General features: G+C 33.1%; 1 protein-coding gene and 1 long non-coding RNA gene across 2 annotated transcripts; both read right to left on the reverse strand.

Moving 5' to 3' along the window:
- Nucleotides 1-909: 909 nt before the first annotated feature.
- Nucleotides 910-6242, reverse strand: LOC108472063 (TMV resistance protein N-like). Its single transcript, XM_017773582.2, has 6 exons — nt 5464-6242; nt 4109-5207; nt 3767-3807; nt 3048-3288; nt 1851-2930; nt 910-1760 (listed from the first exon to the last, which is right to left on the reverse strand). The coding sequence occupies exons 1-6, from the start codon at nt 5949-5951 to the stop codon at nt 1020-1022; spliced, it is 3690 nt and encodes a 1229-aa protein (XP_017629071.1). The 5' UTR covers nt 5952-6242; the 3' UTR covers nt 910-1019.
- A 3140-nt stretch (nt 6243-9382) lies between these two features.
- Nucleotides 9383-11516, reverse strand: LOC128283625 (uncharacterized). Its single transcript, XR_008274018.1, has 3 exons — nt 11371-11516; nt 10411-10452; nt 9383-9531 (listed from the first exon to the last, which is right to left on the reverse strand). It is a non-coding gene; the product is annotated as an uncharacterized LOC128283625 (long non-coding RNA).
- Nucleotides 11517-22772: the final 11256 nt, after the last annotated feature.

Below are 22772 nucleotides of genomic sequence, written 5' to 3' on the forward strand. Positions count from 1 at the left end.
ACATGTAACAAATTGAAAAAAAAAAGTACCGCATTAGAAAAATGTAAAACTCAAGTACCAAATTATGCATTAAGTCATTTTATTACAAGATATTGTTTAATTATAAATTTCAATATTTAAATTACAAAAAAAGTGTAATTCAAAATAATTCGATATTTATCTAAATTTATCTACTAAAAAAAAGTGACATTCTCCACTTTTTGTGAATTATAATAATAGAACAAAACCTAAACAACAAATATGACTAACATGACTCAAATCCAAACTACACCTGTGTGGTGAACATCCTAACTATTAGACCATCACACATGAGATTCAATTTTTTCTTCACTTTGTTGTTTTATTCAACAAAATTTTCTATGAAACATGAACCTTCATTTTTTATTCTCGGTATAATATTTAATTTTCATAATATTTATAATATTTTATATGTAATACTATAATTTACTACAAATATTTCATATTTAAAGTAACGTTATATGACTTTGTTTAAAATAATGTGTAATTTTTAAAAATTAAGAATAAAATTATAAAATAATTTTTATAATTTAGTATTTATATTTATTAAATAATCTAATTATATTTCAAGTATAACACCCACCATTGAAACAACACTACCCAAGCTTTCCACGAAAGAAAAACCAAGAAAGAAAAACCTATGTTTTCAATAGTTGCTTCAACTTAGAAATAAAATATAGATGTAAGTGAATATATATATAATGAAAATAAAATTTAATAAAAATAAAATTAATATAAATGTACACATTTTAATTACAAATGAATTAAGTGACTAAAATTTTAAATGGTATAAAAACATATGTTATCAATATTTGTAATATGCACTCATGTTTAACGTGAGTATGAATAAAAATTTAAAACTTTTAATATATAATGGAAGGATCATATCTCTTTCGCAAATAAATTTAGAATGATTACTTTAAATGAAATAAAAAATACAAACAAGACAGATGTGTAAAAAAAACAAATCAACAGGAGGTTGGTTAGGTAGTGTACCACAGTTAACGCTTGTCCCCCGATTGGTCCATTATGAAATTGAAAAATTTCTGCATCCGTTTTGGTTGCGGCCTTTCTTCCTCTGCTTCATTGTAGATATTAGCTTTTCGTTTTATGTGAGAAGTGCTATCTACTGATCCATGGTTGTGAGTAGAGTGTTGGTGGATGTGAGAAGATTGAGTGGTATGGCACTGCAACTCTTTTATTTCTTCCAAATCTTTCTCATACACTATTCTAACACCACACTTCTTCACTTTAACACTGCGTCCAGATGGCCATGCGAATGACACCTCAAGCTCATCGCATTTCTGATCTAAGCAATCTGTTGCCCATAAATTATTGGTTTCACAATGACCATATTTATCCTCCATGGAAATTGGATATAGTTTCTCACGCGACCAATAACGAAGAAAAAGGTGATCTTTCATTATGGGCTCATTAAATCCTTTACCCACCAACCAGCCGCTCCCATCAATCTGTCTACAATTTCTACGTCGAACAATAGATCCATCACAGCTGGCTTGTTCAGAATTTCTGCAATAGATAAATGCACTACAACCAATATCCTCGTCATCCCTTGAAGCATCATTATTGATAAAAGTGCAGCAAGAAGCAACTCCAATCCATTGACTATCTTTCCGAAGGGGTATCTTAATTGAAGAGTCACTTTTTTGTTGGCTAAACCATTCTGGGATTTCACTTCCGGGCATCATAATATCAAACTTTTTTCTTGAATTTGCAAATGCCTGCAAAATAAAACACAAGTCGTTTGGTAACTAAAATCATAATTTCTCAAGTATGAGATTTTGTAAGGGAGAAAATAGAGACCAATTGACCTTAAGATGTTTTTTCAGCAGTGTTAATGCATTGATATTCTCAGCCAATTTGAAGCAGTTAATGGCTTTAATGAAACCCCTATCCACTAAATTGCACACTTTTGATGGACTTGCAACTACTTCAAGTGAAGCACAACCATCTATACGCACCTCTGCTATACTTGTCAGAAGCTCAGGCAAGGATGTAAGCTCTATGCAGTTTGATAATCCAAGCAAATTAAGCATGCGAAGTTGAGTAAGAGCCAAAGGAATGGTGATGAAATTATTACCCTTAAGATAAAGATATCTCAAAGAGGATAGACCATGAAAATCTGTTCCACCAAAAGTGCACATGTTGCAATTTGAGAAGTCAAGAAAGTCAAGCTTTGAGAGTCGAGTAAGAGATGCAGGTATGCTGATGAAATTGTTACCACTAAGATCAAGATCTGTCAAAGAGGATAGACCAGAAATATCACGTGGAATATCTCTTTCACAAAGATTGCAGTCCCTTAGATTTAACCTTCTTAATGAACTCAAACCTGACAACAAAGGCAACATCCGAGCCATGGGATTCGTCCTTCCTTGGATTACCTTGAAAAGAGAAGGCAAATTTGGTCTTGACTTATGTGATGGCCCCTTACGCCCATTGAAAGATAGAATTTTAAGATTTTTCAATTGAAAAATGAAGGATGGTGGCTCTGTTATGCTTGTTTCACTCAAGTCAAGCTCTTCCAAAAACTCTACTTGTTGCAAATTCACTGGCAAATATTTAATTTTATAACAATTAGAAAGATGAAGAGTTTTTAGATGTTCCATCTTCCCATCAATCTTCGGAAACCTTACAAGACTTGAGCAACCTGAAAGAATTAATGTTTCAAGAGATTCCATTCCAATTCTGGTTGGAAGATTCCTAAGACTTTTGCAATCTCTTAAATTCAAAAGTTTAAGCATCTTAAGCACTCCGATTGATGAATGGACATCTACTAATCTGGTACAACCTTCCATAATCAAAGCTTCAAGTTTTGGTGCTGTTGTGAAGTCTGGTGTCTTGATAAGGTTTTGGGACCCTTTAAGGTCGATCATTTTCAACTTATACAATGGCTGTTGAAGACAATAATAAATTATAAAACAGAATAATGCTAATTTTTATTTTCTTTACCTTAATCAAAGTTTAATCATTTGTATTAAAATAAGCTAAAACGATGAGTTAATTCTTACTCTATTTCCCTTCCATAGTTGTTCAATGTGACTATATGGTAAAAGAAGTGCGACAAGGTTGTCTGGTTGGAAGCTTGAAGGCAAGTATCTTAAAGGACATACTTCCCAATCTAAAAGCCGTAGTTCATTAGAAAGATATTTGAGATTATCACAATTTGATAGGCAAAGCACTTTGAGCAATCTCAAGTTTTTCATCTTTGAGAAAGTATCGGCACTCAAATTGAGTATCTTGCTCGATTCCCTAATAACCATGAGCAAAACAATAATAAACTTCAAAATATACAAAAACATTGAATATCTAAAAGTTATGTTGCATCAATATTGTTCTTTTTAAGTAGTTGTATCAAATACCTATATCTTATGCATAGCCGAATATGGTATTGAGATATCATTGAAAATATTAGGCAACACTCTATCTAATACTTCATTAGAATTTTAATTACCTAAGCCTAAAAAACTAGAACTAATATTTTGATTCATGTTTGGTGCATTGACGTGTAATTCTATGCATTGTCATAAACCAAATGATGACATCACTTGGATTTATTTTTGAAAACTTTTTTAACGGCATGTTATAACCTAGTTCATTAATACATATTGTTATTAAATTAAGGGGTGTTTAGTTGAGTGGAAAAGTGGAGGGATATAAGAATGGAGTTACAAAAATAATAACAATATTAATATTACATATTGATAAATTTATATGTATGTTTTCTTACCTTTTATTGTCAATGATCATACCTTCAATCACTTCGGTAGCCTAAAAGTAATCAAGAATAGACAATAAGAAAAAAAAAATAAATCATCCAATAAAACTTTTGAAAATTTACGTACATGTTCAACATTATCACAATCTTCTGGTTGAAATATAGTAATTCAATAAAATTAAACACTTATATTACAAATCATTATTAATATTTATCATCAACGAAGGAAATTATTTTAAAGTTACTCAATGTCACTTAAGGATGGATAGGTAAACCAATTAAACTAAGATTTGGATTTACATCATATATTGATAAAAAGAAAATTTTGGATGTAATTTTTGTTGAATAATTTACCGTGTTTTTTGTTAGGACATGATGGACATCTCTTTCCTTCCACAATCTACAACGTTTTCCAGGTTCATTAATACATTTCTCTTCAACAATTTTTCTTCCCATTTCTTGCAACAAGGTATGCATATGCAAATGTTGGTTATTATTGACTTTTATGAGAGATTTCTTAATGAGAACATCGATTCCAATATCTGGAAAAAACTCACAACCATCCAATACATTCATTACCAAATCTTTCTCCTCCCCATTGAAAAAGCATGCTATATCTAGAAAAATATTCTTCTTCCTTTCTTCCAATCCATCAAAGCTAATTCTTAGTGTGTCAAGAATTTCTTTGTTAGAATCTTGTTCAAGTCTTTCAATTGCACTTCTCCATTGAATTGTATCTCTACCGCACAAAAATAAACCCAAAACTTCAAGAGCTAAGGGGAGGCCATCAGCATAACGTACAACACGTTCAGAAAGCTCAATAAAACTATATTTCAGCATTGTATCACTATCAAAAGCTTTCAAATTGAAAAGCCTAAGTGCATCGTCGAGATTCAATGTTGTAGGCTTATACACATCATCGATTCGATAAGATCGGAGCAAATGTTCATCTCTTGTTGTTACAATAATCCTACTCCCTAAACTAAACCAATCACGCCTTCCAACCAAGTATTTCAAGTGTTGTACGTTATCAACATCATCAAGAATAACAAGAACCTTTTTTCTAGACAATTTGCGGCTAATTATGGTATTCCCTTCATGAACATTGAAAAAATTGAAGCATTCATCTGGAAAGATTTGAGAAAGAAGTTGTTTCTGTAAAGAAACAAGTCCATGTTTGTTTGAAACTTCTCGAATATCAGCAAGAAAACATTTACCTTCAAAATGAGGTAACATTTGAGTGTAAGCAACTTTTGCAAGAGTTGTTTTACCGATGCCACCCATTCCGCAAATTCCTATAATGCGGACATCGTCTTCCCCAATGTTTATTTTCGAATACAACTCCTCCAAACGTAAACTAAATCCAACCAACTCATCATGAACAACCGGATATGTCTGACATAATTTTGCCGATATCTTCTTAACAACGTCTCCAATAAACTCTGATTCGTGCCTACAAAGAAATTAAATTCCGGTATGCAATCTTTCATTTTTAGTTGAGTGAATCATGAAGGATAATATGGTTGGAAGCAAACAAAAAGCAAGAATAAGACAGTAAGATATATTGTAGCATCAAAATACACAACTTGCTCGTTAGTTGAAATATGAGAATTCTTAATTAAAAACAAAATTATAAAAAATAACATGCAATAAAAACACAATTTTGTAGTCATTAAAATTAGGAAATAGAGAAGAAAAGAAAGAAATACCTATTATTTAAATGCCATCCCGAGATGTTAGCCACTTCAGTCAAAGCATTTCGCCACTTTTGGATCTTGTCTTTATTTTCCTTGTATCTTTCTTTGTGTTTGGCAAAGGCTTCTTCAACTTTTCCTTTTTGTTTTCTTAAATCGGATGGATCCACATGGTAGAAAATTGGAAATACTTTATGAGTCTTGCCTTTTTTTTGTTTAACAATCTCCGCAAGCTCCTCCAAGCACCAACCAGAAAGGGCATAGGTCTCGGAAAAAACGATTACCGAGCACCATGATTGCTGAATTGCTTTCAAGAGTTCCGGTGCGATCTCTTCACCAGCCTCCAACTTTGGATCATCTCTAAAAGTGACGATCCCAGTTCTATTTAGAGCATCGTAGAGATGATCCGTAAAGCTCTTGCGGGTATCTTCACCTCTAAAACTCAAGAACACATCGTACTTCTTTCTAGAAATGGATGAGGAAGTCGAAAGTAATAACGACATGAGGATGTATGAGAAGAAAAAATATGTGGATGTAATGTTCAAAACAGAAAATAGACGGCTCAATACCTCAGAAACAAAGTAGAAACAATAAGTATATGAGCATGAGAAAGGAGAAAAACAGATGAAAATTCGAGGGAAAAACAAAAAGAAATTTCTGTTTTAATTTCCGAAATGAATCTATCAGTATAATAATAGCTATGGAAGGGAGTAGGTGTGGAAATTTGGAGTTATAGATGCTCTTTCCAGGAAGACTCTAAGAAGGTGAGAGTTGACAAAATGGAGCCTATAATCATTAATGAGTAATAAGTGTTGGACGGTTTGTGTTTTACTTTTTTCTTTACATTATCATATCTATTTTTATAATTAATTGCTTCTAATACATTGTGATTTTATTAATATTAATTAAAATTTTTAGATATTATACTTTTAATTGAAGTAATTAGTATAAAATAATATTTTATTTAAATTATTAAATATAAATAAAATATATTAACTTATCAATTTAAATATTATAATAGAAAATTTTAAATAATAATTAAATCAATTTTAATATATTTAACATACGATATAGTTTTCCTTTACGTAGCTAATGTAAAGTAATATTATTCAAAATAATAACTACTTAACATAATTGTTAACAACCTCAAGTCCCTGTATTTTTATAAATTTAAAATTTAGTCCTTACACTATTAGCAACTAAATTATAATAAGTTTTCGTTTTGGTCACTTAACTAAAGAAGGTTACAATTTGGTCACTAAACTTTTCGAAATTATTTTTTTATCACCCAACTATTAAGTAACACTTTTTTTTATTGGCATAATAATAATTTTAGTCATCAATTGCTTTGACTATTGGTATCTATTGTCACATGGCAAAATTTTGTATTTATATTTCAACAAAATTAAAGTTTGCATACTTTATGATTTTTAACTTATCAGATATATGATACGTGAGCATGTAATGTTCTAATTTTGAAGATATGGTATGAATCACCTAGCTACTTTCCCATGATTGGATCATCCATACTCAAATTTCTCAAACATCTATCCAATATTTGAAAAATGTAAGTAATATTTTTGCAGATTTAAACATGAGCATACATTAGATTCTTCACTACTGAAGCATAGTGATTTTTTTTTCATTTTCTTAATCTTAAAATCAATGTTGGGGCATTAATCAAGACTAAACTTGTCTCTTTTAATGATATAAGTATCACCTAATCTACAATCCTACATGAAGAAGGATAAAAACAGATCAAATTTCAAGGGAACAACGAAGATTATTGTAAGCAATTTCTCTATACATTTCCTTTTTTTCTTCCAAACGAAAACGCGTAGGTATGGAAATTGAGGGATGATAGATGAGTGATTGATGTTGTCTCCAGGAAGAATCCAAGAAAGAGTCGACAAAATGGAGCCTACATTAATTATATGTGTTGGACGGCTTCTGTTTTAGATTATCATATTTACTTTATAATTATAAAGTATTAACTAATTGTGCTTTACATGCTTAACTAGTTTCTTATGTAACATACTTCTAATTATTTTTATTTCATTAATTATATATTTATTTTTATTAATTAGTGTATTTAATTATTATTATTTGAAGATATAAGATTATTTATTTAAAATGTATATTATTTTATGTAATGTAAAACAATTAAAATATTCTATTAGACTTAACACATAATCTAATACTTAAGTTTGACACTTTATTTCTAATATGGTACTTATGTTATTTTTTGATTTAATCATGTACTGTATTTGACAAAAGTTATATATTTTGACACCCAAAACTAATGATGTTAACTTTTTCGTGTTTAATTCGAGTTTTAGGGTTGGTTTGATGAAAATTAATTGCTAATTATGTATTTTCATCAAATCTGTAATGACCCAAAATTCGTGGGCACCATAAAAGTACATTATCGGGCCACCGTCTTAGTGAAACCGGTTCGTAAATAATTATTAAGAATAATTATGAGTCTAGTTATATGTCTAATTCAGTTTTATTTAGGTGAAACTAATTTAATTTAGAGTAATTAGTAAAAATGACTAGATTGAGTAAAGGTTAAAAGTTGAATTCTAAAACAATAGAAAGAAAAAGGAATTAAAATGGCAATTAAGCCATTTGTAATAAATTAGGCGGCAAAATGGATAGAAAAATCTAAGATTTTCTTAGATTTTATTAATTATTATTGTTAATATTATTATTATTTAATTTAAAATTTTGTTATTAGATTATAAATAAATTAAAATTTGTGTCAAATGTATGATGATAAAAGTGTACATGTGTGATATATGTATTTATACACATGTAAAATATATATATATTTGTATATTTTCTTAAATAATAAGTAAAAGATATTTTTATATATTAATAATTATTAAATTGATATTATATTATGAAATAAGACAAGTGCATAATTATTATTGGTACATGTGTAAAATATATATAATTTCTTATATAATAAGTAAATGATAATAATTAAATTATAAGATTTTTAAAAACAAATTGAATAATGACAAGTGTAATAAAATTATTGGTACATTTGTTATAAAATAATTTGTTTACTTAATATTAAAGTAATATAAAATAACTAAAAAATAAATAAATAGAATAAAAAGAAAGTAAAAGAAAGAAGAACAGAAAAGAAACAGAGAACAAAACGAAAACAGGGGAAGAAAAAGGAAAAGAAGAAAAAAAAGGGAAAATTGGGATTTTAAAGTTTCAAGTTTAATTGGTAAGCTAAATTTAGCCTTTTTCTCTTAAATTTGATGTTTTAGAAGCTTTAAAACAAAATTTTGTTGAAATTAATTTAAGGTTTTGGAAGTTCTTAGGTTTTTAAGCATGGGTTATGTTGAACAAAAAGAAGAATTAGGTATTTAATTGAATGAAATTTAAGTTAGAATTGAAAAAGGGATTAAATTGTAAAAGAAGCTATAGGTTTTGTGTTTTAGGAAATTTGTAGCACCCCAAACCCGGCCCAGAAGTTATGGCCAGATCTAACGTGCCACATCAAAAACGTAAAAAAAAAAATTCCATTCTAAGTCCAGAAAATCATACTTGATGTTCAAAAGATTAATTCATTAAGGGTTAAAGTGAATGGAAGTCATGCACCGTAGGAAACCGGAAAAGAGGTGGTGAGTCCATCGGATTGCTAAGTACCAAGCTCCTTCAATCCAATCCTAGACATGCATACGCCATTGCCACACCTTAACGTCATGGATATTTCTAGGAAACCGATTCGATTAAGTCATTTTTAGGAAAAGTGATTAATTTTGGAAAATACTTTCATTGCGGAAGCTTTGCTTATTGTCGTGTTATTTTGAAATCAACTGTTGTTTTTGAAAACGCGCCCTAAAGCTATCCAATTTCAACAGTTAAAATAAGTATTACCTATCTTAGTAATACATATTAAAACCATCAAAAATAAATAAGCGGCCTTATTACATTTAAAAGCCCAAAACCTCAAACGTAATTAAAAGGATGTCCAGTTCACCAGAAGAAAATCAAACTTTCAGAACGGGTGGCCACTCCGAATTCCCTCACAGCTCCAAGCCCACTATGGTTGGGGATTTCCTGCGTGGATGAAAATAAAAGGGGTGAGTTTGGGGAAACTCAGTGTGTAAGGAAAACCCATTCAAAGCCCAAGTCAGCTCAAGCCTATTGGGCCTAAGCCCATTCAGGTAACAGTGGTACTGGGCCAGAGCCCTTTTCAGATTACAATAAACTGGGCCTTAGCCCTTATTCAGATAATGATGGGCCCATAGGCCCATTTCAAAATACATGCAACATCAAGAACATATGCAAGCCCATTTGGGAGACTACTCAACCCACCAACCACTACACTCCACCGTACAGTCATACACTCCATGTGGGAATAGCTCAACCCATCCATTTAACACTCCACAGCTTGCGCTTAACTCGCTCGATTATCAATAAATTGAGGCAAAGCCTCCAAGACGTGGACAAGCCACTTTCAGTACTTCCTCCGTCAATATCCCATCCATGCATCGATAATAACAACATGGCATGCAATAAATAACAACGATCAAACATGCATTTAGGACAATTTAACCCTAGGGGTATTTCGGTAATTTATCTCCCAGGGGTAAAACTGTAAAATTTCCACTTTTAAAGGTATTTCAGTAATTTATCTATTTTAGGGTTTTCATGCATATTCCTACCTTTCACGTACTAACAGAATCACTACCGAGGGTTCTTACCGAATTGGGCCCGTTGTCCCATCATTCCAATTTTGGCCTATTAAGCCCAAAAATATCGAGGGCACAGAAATCATGCACTTTGCAGTCCAAACATTGCAGCTTACCAAAAACATTAATCGATTTACCTCACGAGCATTCGCACACTCGTAAATCTACAAAATACCGGTTTTCGGCATTTTGGCTTTTCGACTTTTGCCGATCTAGACTAAGAAAGAGGGTGTTAGTTACACACCTGTTTGCGACGATATGTTGACGAGATCCACACACGAACCGCCTACAATTGGATTACTAACACGTTAATCTAACTATTCAAATACAAACTACATATTAACCCCTTACAATATTCGGCCAACCACACCTACAGATCATAGTGAGCTTATAAGAAATCAATAAGCAACTCATTAACAAATTTTTGTCAATGTTTACCACATAATCATAATTTCACTGCAAGCTGTCTTCCTGAGCAACAGTCACTAAATTATTTATAACTGGAGCTACGAAACTCCAAATCAAGTGCCGTTAATTTTCCCTGAAAATAGACTCATATATATTTTATCCATAAAATTTTCAGAATTTTTGGTATGGCCAATCAATACCAGATTTTTCTCAAATTTTCCCATGTTTCACTGTTTGACTAATCTGACCACTCTTCATTACGAATCAAATTTATCATTGTACAGAATTCAAAATATGTTCTTGTTTATTTCATTAGAAACTAGACTCAATAATCTTTAATTACATAATTTATTCAGCTTCTAATTCATCTCCCACAATTTATGGTGATTTTCCAAAGTCACGTTACTGCTGCTGTCCCAAGCAGATTTATTACCAAATCACCCTTTCATACACCTATCTTGCATGCATGTTATTTAAACATGTATATCACCAATCAATCATCACATATCTATGATTTTTACTTAAGCATAATCTCCATTTCATCATTTCAAAGCACAACATGTTAGCCGATTTTTCCCTTTAGCATCTAAGGCACATGCATGCTCATTTGTTTGGCTCAACTTCACATATCTTCCATTTTCATCAAAAGAACATGAAACAACAACCATTTCCTTCATTTTAATTCATGACTAAATGCTCACAACACAACTAAAAATCAAAATATACTTCAAGAGTTAAGGTAGAATCAAGAAGAACTCATGAACCTCAAAATAGAAGCAAGATACCAAGAACTTACCTTCAATTTTCCTCCTTCTAATGACCAAATACTCAAGAGTTTTCTCCTCTCCTTTCTCTCCTCTAACTTTCAGCTATGATGAACAAAGATAGACAAAACTTTGTTCTTTTCACCCCTTTTTCTTTTAATAAAACTTCATATTTCATCCATTTAATTCTTTAATACAAAAGACATGTAATTCTTATCATGAAACATTTACCTAACCCATTATCATGAAACATTTACCTAACCCATTATCATGGAATATTTACCTAATCCATTGTCATGGAACATTTACCTAACCCATTATCAATTTGTATCAATTTGTACCATAAATTATGGATATCAAGTGTACATTTTGTCTACAACAACATGATGGTTGGCCACTTCATGTAAAATGGGAGGTTTATCATACAAATCCTCCTATTTTGCACTCCTATTTATTTGGCCACTTCAATTTAGCCTATAGCATTTTCAAACATTTTCACATAGGTCCTATTTTATAATTTCACCCCCCTTTTTCTTATGGAACAAAAATTAACTAAAATTGTTGGGTTCTATCTTAAGTTTGGGCTTTCTAGAGGCCCACTAACATAATTAAACCTATGCCAACATTCACAGAATTCCCGAAAATTGGGGCGTTACAAAATTAAATTGAAAGAAATTTTAAATTAGGGTTTATAATGAACATTAGATTGTTAGGGTGAATATGGAAGGAAATTGAGTGGAAATGAAGTATAAATTAAGTTAAACAAATAAAAGAGTTAATTAGGATTAAATTGGAATTAAGGAATAAATTGAATAAAAATTCAATTAATTATTAAATTAATGCTGTAATTAATAATGTAAACTGTTATTATTATTTTCGTAGCTAACAAGGAAAACGAGGCATCGGCATCCAAAGGAAAAGAAAAGATCGTTGAGGAGTAAACGAGTATTCCGGGTTTGTATTACTATAACTCAATCCATTTATTAAATGTTATATTAAATTTGTAGTCATGGGACATCTAAGATAAGGTAAGTAATAATATTTGAAATTAAGTAAGAATATGTGTGAATATTGAATTATATGTGAATTGAGATAATAGATGTTTTGAATTGATTGGATATTTGAAATTGTTGTGAAAATGAATTCGAAATTGGAAAAGTAAAATAATACCCTATAAACTTGTCAGACTAGATTGGATACAAATGGCATGCCACAGGATTGTGATGTGATGAGGAGATTTGTAGCTCGACCAAGAAGATGATCCTGTTATTATATGCTTCAGTTTAACTGAAGAGGCATTTAATGCCTTATTGGTGTATTTGGGAGGATATGATATACCGGTGTGTTTGGGAGGCTATATTATACTGGTGTGTTATGGAGGATTTATATTATTCTGGGTGTGTTTGGGTTGGATATTCTGGTGTGTTTGGATGGAATCCGCGTATCTATCAGAGTCCGAGCCTTGTTAATAGGGTAAATAATTGAAATGAAAATTTGAAAATGAGATTGATTGATTTGGCACTACTAAAAAGTACGAGAAAGAATGTATGAATTAAATTATGAATTGAATTAGTATGTAAAAAAAACGAAAAGAAAAAGAAATATGAATTTAAGATTTATGAAGTGATATATAATTATGTGTAATTAGTTTAAAGCTTATGGTTGATGTTGTAATTTATTAATGTGAAATAGTTTGGTTTATAGTAATACCACTGAGTATAAAATACTCAGCGTATGATTGTTTCCGTGCATAGGTCATTAGAGTTCAAGATCCAGTTCAGCATCCAAAAAGATCCCAACTCTAACAAGAAAATTTTGGTGATGTATTTCTTCTTTTTGTTTAAGTGGCATGTACTAGGTGGTTGTACATGAGTCATTTACTATATATATATATATATACAAAGTTAAATGATCTTGTTGTAATTAGATAATTATGAAATTTTAAAGTTATAAATTAGTAAATTTGGTATTAAATTTTGAAATGAAATGAAAGATATGAATTAGTTCCTTATTGTTAACACTTTAAATTTTAAATAATAAATAAATGGATTAAGCATGATCTAGTAGCGTTTAAAATGTAATATTCTTTGGTTGAAACATTGGTATTGGTTTGTTTTTGGTTTGAATTTGCAGGGGGTTTTAGGTAAAAATAAGCAGAAATACTATCAAAATTTTTGTCAAAAAGAATTTACGAAAAAATTTTCGGAATACTCGAGCAAGTCTCGTTTGTTGAATTATACAAGAATGATATCTCAAGAATAGTGTTTTAGTATTAACAGAATGACTATATTGAATGAAAAGTGAGTGAATACATCTTTATATAGCTGATTAACTACTTTAACAACTATTAACTGACTTGACCAACTTACTAACCACCTGTAGTTAATACTCTAACATTCTTCCCGTTTTCCTCTAAGTCTGTAACTTTGTCAGAAGTAGATAGAACTTTAAGAGCATTGCGAAATGCAGCAAAGTGCTTTGAAGTAATTGGTTTAGTAAGAACATCAGCTATTTGATTGGCTGATGGAGCAAAATTAACTTGAAGAGATCCATCAAGAACCTTTTCTCGGACAAAATGATGATCAATCTCCACGTGTTTGACTCGAGCATGGTGCATAGGGTTTGCTGCCATGGAAACCGTGGACGTGTTATCACACCAAACCACTGGAGTCGAGCTAACCTGTATACCAAGTTCCTCTACCAGTTGGCAAACCCATAACAGCTCTGACACACAATTTGCGAGACTTCGATACTCAGCTTTAGACGAGGACCGAGAGACAACAGCCTGTTTCTTAGAGTACCATGCAACTGGATTTAGACCAAGATACACTACGTAACCTGTAGTGGACAGATGATCTTCCAGAGATGAAGCCCAGTCAGCATCACAGTAATATTCCAACTGAAATGGCCCTTTTGAAAAACTCAGACCATGCTCTATGGTTCCAATCAGATAGTGCAGAACCCGCTTAACAGCTTTCCAATGCAGCTCACTCGGGGAATTCATGAATTGGCTCAGCTTATTGACACAGAAAGACAAATCAGGTCTGGTGATACAAAGATACTGGAGCATACCAACCACACTGCGATATAGATGAACGTCAACCATCGGAGAGCTTCCATCAGTGGTGACAAGTTTAGGCATGCTGACCATAGGTGTAGGCGTGACTGCTGCCCCAAGCATATCAGCCTTTTTAAGAATTTCTAGAACATATTTCTTCTGACAAAGAAAGACCCCCTGTTCATTATGGTGAACCTCAATGCCCAAAAAATAATTAAGCTGACCCATGTCCTTAAGAGCGAACTTGTGATGGAGTTGTTTGACAATAGTATCAACGATAGTAGACGAGTTACTAGTTATCACAATATCATCCACATATACCATAAGAAACAAGCAGTCGTTAGAGTAGATATGAATAAACAAAGAAGGATCTGCCTTTGACTCACGAAAACCCAGCCAATCCACAAGGAACTGCTTGAGAGTGTGAAACCAAGCCCGAGGTGCTTGTCAGAGACCATATAGAGCTTTATTTAGCTTACAAACAAGAGGCTGTTTAGCAGTACCGAGCACTTCAAAACCAGGTGGCTGGTCTATGTAAATGTCTTCAGTCAGCTTGCCATTAAGGAGGGCATTGTTGACATCAACCTGTCTTAAACACCACCCTTGCATTACTGCAATAGCTAAAACTGTCTGAATGGTCACTGCTCGCACAACAGGACTGAAAGTGTCTCTGAAATCCAGATCGGCGTGCTGTAAGAACCCCTTCGCAACTAACTGAGCCTTATATCTGTCTATAGTCCTATCGGCCTTCTTTTTTACTTTAAAAAGCCATTTGCATCCAATGGCCTTGCGATTGCTCAGAAGCGTGCAAAGACTCCAGGTACCATTAGAAATGAGTCTTGAAGCTCATTGTGAACTGCATCTTTCCAGTGCTCATGTTGCATGGCCTCATGTATATCAGATGGGGTTTCAGAGGAAAGTGCAGAAGATGAACTCAGAAACACCTTTGGCTTAAAGATGCCTACTTTACTCTGAGTTATCATAGGATGGGGGTTGAGAGGAAGTGAATGTGTGGAGCTAGACAAATGAGATTGTTGAGGGCTCGGCAGAGGAGAAATGTGAGTGCTAGACACAGGAGAACTGGTTGTAGAATTGGTTGACCTTATATTGGTAGGGTCGGGTATAAGTTCTGGAGAAATAGTGGGATTAGGTGAGAAATTGATGGGAACTGACTGTGATGGTATAGTTGATCTGACAGATGGAGATAAAACAAGTAGTTTATTACTGACCGATGGAACAGTAGTGGACTTTGGATTGGAACATAGGGTTTGAAAAGGAAATGTGGTTTCATGAAATGTCACATGTCGAGACACATAGATCTTTCCATCTGGAGCTAAGCATCTATATCCTTTGTGTAAAGAAGAATAGCCTAGGAACGTACAAGGGAGGGATCGAAACTGTAGTTTGTGTTTGTTATAGGGTCTCAAGTTTGGAAAACACAGACATCCAAACACCTTGAGGGAAAAATAACAAGGTTTATTATGAAACAACTTTTCATAAGGTGAGGGGGAGCCTAAGGGAGCTGAGGGTAACCGGTTGATAAGATATATTGCACTAGCAAAGGCATCATTCCAATAGCTCAATGGCATGGACGCATGAGCCAGCATGGACAAGCCAACTTCAACAATTTGCCGATGCTTGCGTTCAACAATTCCATTCTGAGCTGATCTGTGTGGACACGTAAACCTGTGTAGGACTCCTTGTTGAGACAAGTATCCTTTTAATGCGTGAAACTCACCCCCTTCATCAGATTGAAATATCTTAAGCTTGAAGCCAAGTAACCTCTCTGCCATTCGAAGAAACTGTGGAAATATGGTTGAAACTTCAGACTTTTGTCGCATGAAGTAAACCCAAGTATATCGGGTGCATGCATCAGTGAAAGCCACATAATACCGAAACCCATTTGAAGATATCGGTGCTAGACCCCAAACATCAGCAACTACTAAACTCAAAGGAGTGACATATTCAGAAGCAGAATGAGAGAATGGTAGATTTCTTTCTTTTCCAAGATGACATGCAATACAATCAAAAGACTCTTTATTCAGAACAAAAGGTACATTACAATGTGATAAAGCCTTGGTAAGAGTACTTGTACAAGGGTGGCCAAGTCGAGCGTGCCAAAGATTAACAGTACGTAAACACTTGTCAGTAAAACCATGAGTTTGAAATCGACGCTGATTGAAAATTGTCCTTCAGCTGAAGTCTGTAGAGGCCATGATGCACTGAGCCATGTAAAAAAACTTCCTTGGTATGCAGATCACGTACTTGACACTGTGTGGGAAATAACTCGAACATCACATGATTATCCATTGTAAATTGCGAGACTGAAAGCAGATTTTTCGTTATACCAGGAACATGCAACAAAGAACGCATATACAAAGGACGTGTTCTAGTGAGAAAAGAAGACTGACCAGTGGAGTGTACAGGAATAGCACTGCCGTTACCAACATAAATCTTACCTGGGCCATTATAGGGAGTACTCTCACCAATAGTAGTAGCTGAATGAGTGAGATGGTGTGTTGCGCCTGAGTCGGGGTACCAGGCATTATCACAAACAGTCTCTGGATTGGCAATATAAGCTTGTGGAGAAGAAGTTGACACTGTTGAAGTGGAACTAGATTGTGGAGTATTGGCATTCCATGACATTGGTGAAGTAGGTGGGATGAACCATCCAGGCTGAAGATAAGATGGAGGAGACGATCCCACCCAAGGTGAGAAAGGAGCCCTTTGTCCAAACATAAAAACATTCGCCTGAGAGGAAGGAGGTCTATAACCAGTATTCTTATAAGAGGAGTCAAATCGACGGTAGCACCGATCAACTAAGTGCCCTATTTTTCCACATAACTGACATTGTATGCGGGAGCCAGATGACCTACCACGGCCAAGACCACGAGACACTGTTGGTGGACGATATGCCGGAGGTGGATCACTGTTGGTAGCAGAACCAGGTGGCTGATGAGTAACCATATTAGCCAAGGAAGGAGACTCTAGAATTATTGTTTGATGTCGAGATTCTGCATCAATCAACATTGTCATGATCCCTTGAACAGTATAAGGTGTATGACTGGCAGTAATGATGGTGATAACTGAGACATATTCAGGTGGCAACCCATTGAGAATCGCCGTGACATGTTCCCGTTCACTAATGACCTCACCGCAACTAGCTAGATTGTCACAAAAACCCTTAATCTTCATTAAAAAATCTTTCATGGAAAGATCACCTTTTCGTTGATAGTGTAAAGCTCTGCGAAAGAACATTAGACGAGAGGTGGTCTTGCTACCATAAAGACTCGCAATTGCATTCTAGATTTGGGCGCTTGTGTCCATACCAATAAGATGTGGAAGGACAGTGGTACTTACAGAAGATAAGAGCCAAGACGCAAGCGCACTATCCTGCTGCTCAAAACGACTGAACTCTGAATTTTCTTGAGGAATCCCATCAGCATCCGGAAGTGTTGCAGGAGGTGGAACAGTACGAGAATCCAAGAACCGTTGAAGTTTGTAAGTCTTGATCTCAAGCAAGACTTGTTGTCGCCACAAGAGAAAATTGTCATCATCAAGAATCACACTAATCTTTTTAGTAGAAAAGAACCTAGTATCAAAGTTATCAACAGCAGAAACCATGGCTGGCGCAGTCAACTGAACTGAGTGCTGTGAAAACTCCATTAACAGACAAAAGAAAGAAACGAAAAATATCCAGGAACTCTAGACCTCTGATACCATGTTGAATTATACAAGAATGATATCTCAAGAATACTGTTTTAGTATTAACAAAATGACTATATTGAATGAAGAGTGAGTGAATACATCTTTATATAGTTGATTAACTACTTTAACAACTATTAACTGACTTGACCAACTTACTAACCACCTGTAGTTAATACTCTAACACCGTTCTACTTTTAATTCATGTTTTGGGCTTCGAGAGTCTAATATAGGGACTTAATTATTAAATTATACTATAAGTGTTATATTAATTGTGAATTACTCGTAAGTTGTTTGATATGTCCCGTAATACCTCGTAACCCTGTTCCGATGACGGTTTGGGGTTAGGGGATGTTACAAAATCAACTTTAAAACCCAAATTAAATCACATCCATTGGACTATATTTGACAAATTAAATACAAAATTAAACAAATCCATAATTAACACTAAATTTATTCTATTAACAAAATCATGGACAATTCAAATTTAATAATATTAGCAATTAACTTTCATTAAATCAATTCCCATACCCAAATTAAACACTAAAAAGTTAACATCGTTACTTTTGAATACCAAAATATATAACTTTTGTCAAATACATGTAACAAATTGAAAAAAAAAAAGAGTACCACCTTAGAAAAAGTGTCAAACTTAAATATCAAATTATGCATTAAATCATTCTATTACAAGATATTGTTTATTATAAATTTCAATATTTAAATTAAAAAAGTGTAATTCAAAGACAAATATAAAGGGCAATTCAATATTTATCTAATTTTATCTACTCAAAAAAGTGACATCCTTCATTTTTTTTTTTGTGAATTACAATAACAGGGTAAAATTTAAACAACAAATGTGACTAACATGACTCGAATCCAAACTACATCTAGGGTAGTGAACATCCTGGCCATCAGACCATCACACATTAGATTCAATTTTTTTCTCACTATGTTATTTTATTCAACAAAATTTTCTATGAAATGTGAACCTTCATTTTTTTTAATTCTCGGTATAATATTTATTTTTCATAATGTTTAAATATTTTATAAGTAATACTATAATTTACTACAAATTTTTCATATTTATAGTAATGTTATTTAATATATAACTTTATTTAAAATAATGTGCAATGTTTAAAATTAAGAATAAAATTATAAAATAAATTTTTTATAATTTGATAGTTGTATTTATCAAACAATTTAATTATATTTCAAGTATAACACCCACCATTGAAACAACACTTCTCAAGCTTTCCAAGAAATAAAAATATGATCACAAGTCTCTTCAACTTCATTGCACCGACAACATTTGATAGAACCTTAACTGTTAGAATACCTCGATCCCTTAGAAAAAACATTTTGAAGGTATACCTTTCTAGAATAACAGCAGAAATGTTGAAGTTGGCATGCATGCAGCACATGCAGTACATGAAGCAGCTAAGAAGCAGAACAAGCTGCAAAGCCATACTTATGCTGGCTAAAGTTCAAGCTGTTGTTCATTTTGTTACTTCAAGCACAAGTTTAGTTTTTTAGTTCAAAATGAACTGAGTTGGTATAGTTTTTAATGTAATTAGGTGCTGATAGATTGATAAATCAGCTTACCTATGTGTGCAAGTAATGTTTTCATAAATTCCAATGTAACTTCGTGGTGTTAGGTGGATGTTTAGGTGATGTAGTTGACTATAAATGTTTTGTTTTTCTTATTGAAAAGATGAGCTAAATGAGTTGAAGCCATAACTCCCTTGCTGCACATTTGTGAGCAAGTAAAAATACTGCATTGTTTTGTCCTGTATTTCTTCCTCTGCTTCAAAAATCCCCAACAATTGGTATCAGGGCCTTAATCTTAAGGGCCATTGATTTTTGCTTCTGTTGCTTGTTAAAAGAAAGAAGTTGTCAAAGCATGTCATCAAGGACTGCTTGAAGAGAAGACAACATCAGCTCAACCTTAAGAGACTCCCAAACAAGCTTGAATAAGCTGAAGGAATTTCAAGGAAAGAATGTGAGCTTTCCAATGTGCAAGCTGCAAGTTCAACAAAAATGTGTAAGCTGCAAGCTTAGCAAAATGTGTAAGCTGCAAGCTTAGCGAGAAGTGAGAGCTATGAGCTCATCAAAAGGTGCGAGCCCTGTATAGTTGCGAGCCTGTTGAAGACACCTTAAGAGACAGTAAGCAAAAAAAATGCGAGCCTGTCAAAGGTGCAAGCTCAGCCTAGTGCAAGCAACAAAGTGCAAACATGTCGGATTGCAAGCCAAAATGGCAGATTGAAGGCAAACAAACTATACTTGCAAGTTGTTTATGCAAGAAGAAACAGGATTGTAATGAACAAAGGAACAAGGCAAGATGTGTTTAAAGACAATGTATTTTTGTTGGATGAAGTATGAGAGATTGTCAAGTTCAAAAGCAGACCAGTAGTGTTGAAAATGGCCAACCATGTTGCTATTATATTTTTGGTTAAGTGCATGCAGCTTCTAAACATGCTGCAGCATGTATGCTTGTTGTAACAGCAAGGTTCACTGATTTGCGAGCTAAGCTAGGAGTATGTAGCATGCAAGCCAAGGAGGAGTGTTGAAGTTGGCATGCATGCAGCACATGCAGCACATGAAGCAGCCAAGAAGCAGAACAAGCTGCAAAGCCATACTTATGCTGGCTAAAGTTCAAGCTGTTGTTCATTTTGTTACTTCAAGCACTAGTTTAGTTTTTTAGTTCAAAATGAACTGAGTTGGTATAGTTTTTAATGTAATTAGGTGCTGATAGATTGATAAATCAGCTTATCTATGTGTGCAAGTAATGTTTTCATAAATTCCAATGTAACTTCGTGGTGTTAGGTGGATGTTTAGGTGATGTAGTTGACTATAAATGTTTTGTTTTTCTTATTGAAAAGATGAGCTAAATGAGCTGAGGCCATAACTCCCTTGTTGCACATTTGTGAGCAAGTAAAAATACTGCATTGTTTTGTCCTGTATTTCTTCCTCTGCTTCAAAAATCCCCAACAAGAAATATGGTTTCGTCAATATGGGATCTTTTGTTAGCAGGAATTGAAGACATTTAACTACAAAATGTAGCTATTTAAATACCATTTAAGCAACACAAAAACACAGTACAGGTTCCCATGGCGTTTGATGACAAAGATAAAAGATGATTATATTTCGCCCTATTACCTGCTTCTTCATGGAGCAATCCAACTTTCTCCGCACTTTTGTCTCAAAGTTGGATTATATTTTTTCAACCTATATTGAAAATATAGGTGTAAGTTTATATATATAACAAAATATTTAATAAATATTTTGGGAGGTAGAGGCATCCTAATTGTAGAGCCACCTCTCTGTTGGCTAAACCATTCTGGGATTTCACTTCCAGGTATAATAACATCAGTTTCTTGGTAAATATATAAAACCATAAATTCCCAAGTATGAGAGGGAAGATGGTTTATCAACAATGTTAATGCATTGATGTTCTCAGCCAATCTGTAGCAGTTAATGGCTTTAATGGAAGCTAAATCCAATAAAATGCATTGTTACAAGCAGCAGCTCGAACACATGAAGCAGCTAAATCTAAATATGGGCATTGAGACATGACCCTTCAAGAACTCTCTAATACATGAAAAAGAACTTTTTTTACACATTTCAAATACATACTCATATCTAATACGTGCATCTTACTTTAAATTACTTAAGCCTAAAAATACTAGAATTAATATTTTCATTTATTTTTGGTGCTCTGGAAATTTATAAAATTTATGCATTTTTAGTGAACCAATAAAAAAATTGAATGACATGTTATAATCTAGTTAGTATAGTATGAAAATTTGCCGACAAAAGTTTTCGCGACACTTTTAACTCCTGTCATAGGTAAGATACTTTTCAAGGCAATTTAAAAAGTCAGCGAAAGTAATGTTTACATTTACATGTTGTTAATTCGATATCATTATTAATTGCTTTAACCCAAATTCATAAAAAACTACCATAAAATCTGGATTTTTTAATCTTCACATTTATAATGTAAATATCTCTTACTAAAGTTCCACCAAATATGTACACCAAAGAATGTGATAGAACTTACAGAGTCGAAATTATGATTACAACAAAATAAAGGTTCTTACAAAACACAAAATTTAAGTTTTAAGCATTCTGAAATACATCCAAACGATCCGAATAAGCTTTCATCCTTACTGCTATAGGATGAAAGCTGAATAAGCAATCAACACCCATACATTAGGCACCAAGGATGAACATGAAGCACACAGAAATTTAAATCCCCTTCTAGCTTGTTAATAAGAAGCAGAAACCAAAATTGTTCGATACGTATCTAGGTATGTATATAAAGGGATTACATCATTTTCGGTCAAATAAGTTGGTTTGAACCGACTTTGTAAAGGGATTACACCAGTTTCGGTGAGATAAGTTGATTTTAATAGACTTTTATGCATTCCTAGAGGGAGAATTTAGTGACAATAAATCCAATTCAGAATATAACTTGAGATTTAGTTATTTTGTGCAATTTTCTTTAACAACATTTAAACGAATCAATTGTTTGAATCTTAATATTTCAGATTTTTTTTTTTGTAAGATTATGACATTTTCATTGTAAAATAGAGGTGAATATTTGATAATTTCATTCTGCTAATGTTCAATCATTTAAATCAATCATAATTGTGCACCAATTATAAGAAAAGT

Source organism: Gossypium arboreum, chromosome 11, assembly GCF_025698485.1.
Source record: "Gossypium arboreum isolate Shixiya-1 chromosome 11, ASM2569848v2, whole genome shotgun sequence".
NCBI lineage: Eukaryota > Viridiplantae > Streptophyta > Magnoliopsida > Malvales > Malvaceae > Gossypium > Gossypium arboreum.

Bases quoted from the DNA above. Each gene is read 5' to 3' on its own strand.
- LOC108472063 (XM_017773582.2), bottom strand. From the start codon at position 5,951: ATGTCGTTATTACTTTCGACTTCCTCATCCATTTCTAGAAAGAAGTAC. The intron at 3,289-3,766 runs GTAAGAAAACAT...CATGGTTATTAG, and splicing joins ATGATCATTGACAATAAAAG to GGAATCGAGCAAGATACTCA. The intron at 1,761-1,850 runs GTCAATTGGTCT...TTTATTTTGCAG, and splicing joins TGCTGAAAAAACATCTTAAG to GCATTTGCAAATTCAAGAAA.